At 32.2% G+C, this 3,104-nt stretch overlaps 1 protein-coding gene across 1 annotated transcript; it reads right to left on the bottom strand.

Moving 5' to 3' along the window:
• Positions 1 to 510: 510 nt before the first annotated feature.
• Positions 511 to 2,391, bottom strand: LOC117170215. Its single transcript, XM_033356829.1, has 2 exons — positions 2,234 to 2,391; positions 511 to 921 (listed from the first exon to the last, which is right to left on the bottom strand). Exons 1-2 carry the CDS (start codon positions 2,289 to 2,291, stop codon positions 575 to 577), a joined length of 405 nt encoding a protein of 134 aa, XP_033212720.1. The 5' UTR covers positions 2,292 to 2,391; the 3' UTR covers positions 511 to 574.
• Between the last annotated feature and the right edge of the window lie 713 nt (positions 2,392 to 3,104).

Genomic DNA, 3,104 nt, shown 5'->3' on the forward strand with positions numbered 1-3,104 from the left:
TATCGTTTCATTTTTCACGCATTTCTGAAACTTTTCAAAAAAATTATTTACAATTTTATTTCTCAAAACACCTTGTGATACCGTATCTTTTTAAAATCATTTCGGGGTCCATAATAATGCAGACTATCAAAATGAGTTGTCGATGTTTGAAAAGTAGCATTATTTAAACTTATGCTAGGCCTTCAATTTTTTTGTTTTGGATCTGATGAAGGTTTTAGCTTTTTTTCTGAATCCGGCGGAAAATTCTTTTAAAAACTTTAAAATTAAGAAAATAGTGGCGATTTTTCTGAAATTCTTGAAAGACAACAAACTCTATTTTTGATGGTAATCAAAAACAAATTTTTTAACTGATACACAATTTGTACTTATTGTTTTCTTTATTATTCTTTCACAAAAGTATCTGACCGGCCATAGAATCACATAATAAATAAGTATTATTTAAAAAAAATACAATTTTCAGCTATTTGACTATTCTACTATTTCACATCCATTAAAATACACCCTGGTGACTGTCTTCTTTATTTATGTCAGTGATTAGATTTATAAAAGATACTTAAATTTGATTTCCAAGTACCTACATGCTCTGGTGGCTTTTGTTATGTTTCAGATTTTTAGGCATGTATTTTTCAATGCGTTTTTTTTCATCATCTAAAAGTTTTCGGGTTTCTGCAGTCATAGGGGCAAGTGCGATCCGTTCTCCAGTGATGAGATTTACGAACTCAACGAACTCCAGATGCAGTTCAGGATTAGATACACGCGTGATTCCCACATTTCGTTCGATTTTTCGAGCCCCCTGGTTATATTGAAGCTCAATATCGATCACATCTCTAGTTTTAGGATCCCTCTTAAATTTCAATGGAACACTATAATAAGTCATCGCGGTCCATTCAGGAGAGGGTGGTGACACACCTGCGTCGCAATCTACGTAAAAATAAAGCAGAGATTCATAATGGTTTTCACATAATTAGTAATTAATATTTTAATTATTAATTAGAATCATTAATTAGGATCAAACTCCTGACACAAAATAATGTTTGCTTACCATCTAATTCATATCAACACTCAGAGAAATTTGTTTGAGAAGGATGCTTTTTGACAGAATTGGGATTTCTTCTAAAATTTGTGAGTAAAAGGAATTTCATTAACGTCAAGAAGAATATTTTTGTAGCAACTATTACACTTTTGCAACAATCTTTATTTAATCTTGCACACAATTCTGTTTGTGTAAAAAATATATTTAAGTCGTTCAAAACAAAACAGGATAATGATTTTGTTTCAAGAAAACTTTTTCTCTAAGTGAACATTATTGTTCAGTTTATGTTTATGTATTTGACTGGACATAAACTTAACAAGAATGAAGATCTAAGCTCGATTTGAAAATATAACTTGTGTCCCTAATTTAATCTCAATTTTAAGTTAATTCAATGATAAGACATACTAAATATGCGTAGCACAATAAGTGCCGATTAAAAGTGAGGAAACGTATTTAAAAGCACCGAGAAGCATGAACGAGAACGTCGCAGAACGAAGTATGTCATATGATAAACTATTTTAACATATGCTCAACTGCTCACAGCTTGAACAAATATTCCAGAAAAACAAATTTTCGTGGATTCAACGTTATCTCTGCCGAGACCTTGATTGTGGCTTTAGAAAAATAAAAGAAAAAACCAAAACTCTTACCGAACCTATCACTCGTTTTGTCAGAAAGAGAAATTATTACATTAAAGACTCACAAAATGATTTTTTCTCTCTTTTCATTTCTTTAGAGCATTTAATTATTTATTTTCATAGAAAAATATTATTTGATCACGTGATTCAATGATTGCTACAATAATGAGTTTGCTATTTTCAATAACATTATTCGTTATTTTGTGATTTCACAACTTTGATATCCCTTAGCATAAAAAATGCAATACATAAATAATAAAAATATTTTTCATTTGGCAAACCAATTTGAAAAAAAACTATTAGATTTCAGTCAGCAAAACCTTAAAAGAATCTGTCAAAACCCGCTAATAAAGTCACTATCCTCAAGATAGGAACCATCCATATGGCACTTAGATTTTATTCAATATTTTATTTCGATTTAAATATTGTTGTCGTTTAAAAGCCAAAAGAAGCTGAGAAGTGGCTAAAAATTCGGCTTTTCACGAAAATATAAGATAAATGATTCAATTTAGGAAGTGCACACAAAAAGTAGTGACCCTGATGGTCACCTGATCACACTTACCAACAAAATCCAAATAAACCGCAAATGTGAGAATTAGAATGGAGCTAGCGATATTCATATCTTCTCAATAATTTTCATAAACGGTGTCTGAGAAATTTGGAGTGGATTCAATCCTATATGTATACTAAATTCTATCAGATAACTAAGCTTTACTTAAGGGCTTACGGAAACAAAGTCCCTGACGCAGTTTTTAAGCGAGAACAGAAATTTTTAAATAAACGTTAAACATTCACATCGTAGCGTCACAAAATCACTTGATTCTTTAAGAACAGAAGCTGAAGAAATATATTATACATGATATTGCTAGCACTAAATAGTGCTCTAATTATTATGAGATTATATTGCTTTCAAGATTGATGGTTGCCAGGTGTACTTCTAAAGCCAAAAATCTTAAGAATTGAAAAATAAAATTGTGACAATACCTTTTTAGAAAAGAAATTAATCAAAAATAAACTTCGAAAATATTTAATGATGCAAAAATAAGTTAATTAATGAACCACCAAGAAAAATTTCTCTACTACTATAGTTTTCTCGTAAACATCCCAATCTCATAGCCCAATTCTGTGCCGGCGTTTTTTCGTGTCAACACTCAAGGCCGTCGTATTATGTCTCTGACCTTGGAACAGAATGACGCGGTAGCGTTCAGAAAGTCTCTAAGTTAACAACTTCGGAAACGGCACTGACTGTTCGAGCTTATTGGCCGTCAAGGAAAGTTCAGGGGGGGGGGGGCAAAAACAGTCAAACGTAAAGCAATGTTGCTAAAGGGGTTCGCACAAGAAAATACGTGTGCAATATGCTGGAAACAGCTCACACACGCGTCGTCCGTGTACGCACTTAGAGCACCAACCAAACGCGTACAATCTGTCGCGCT

Source organism: Belonocnema kinseyi, chromosome 3 (assembly GCF_010883055.1).
Source record: "Belonocnema kinseyi isolate 2016_QV_RU_SX_M_011 chromosome 3, B_treatae_v1, whole genome shotgun sequence".
Lineage (NCBI taxonomy): Eukaryota > Metazoa > Arthropoda > Insecta > Hymenoptera > Cynipidae > Belonocnema > Belonocnema kinseyi.

Bases quoted from the DNA above. Each gene is read 5' to 3' on its own strand.
- LOC117170215 (XM_033356829.1), bottom strand. From the start codon at position 2,291: ATGAATATCGCTAGCTCCATTCTAATTCTCACATTTGCGGTTTATTTG. The intron at 922-2,233 runs GTAAGTGTGATC...ATTTTTACGTAG, and splicing joins GGTTTATTTGGATTTTGTTG to ATTGCGACGCAGGTGTGTCA.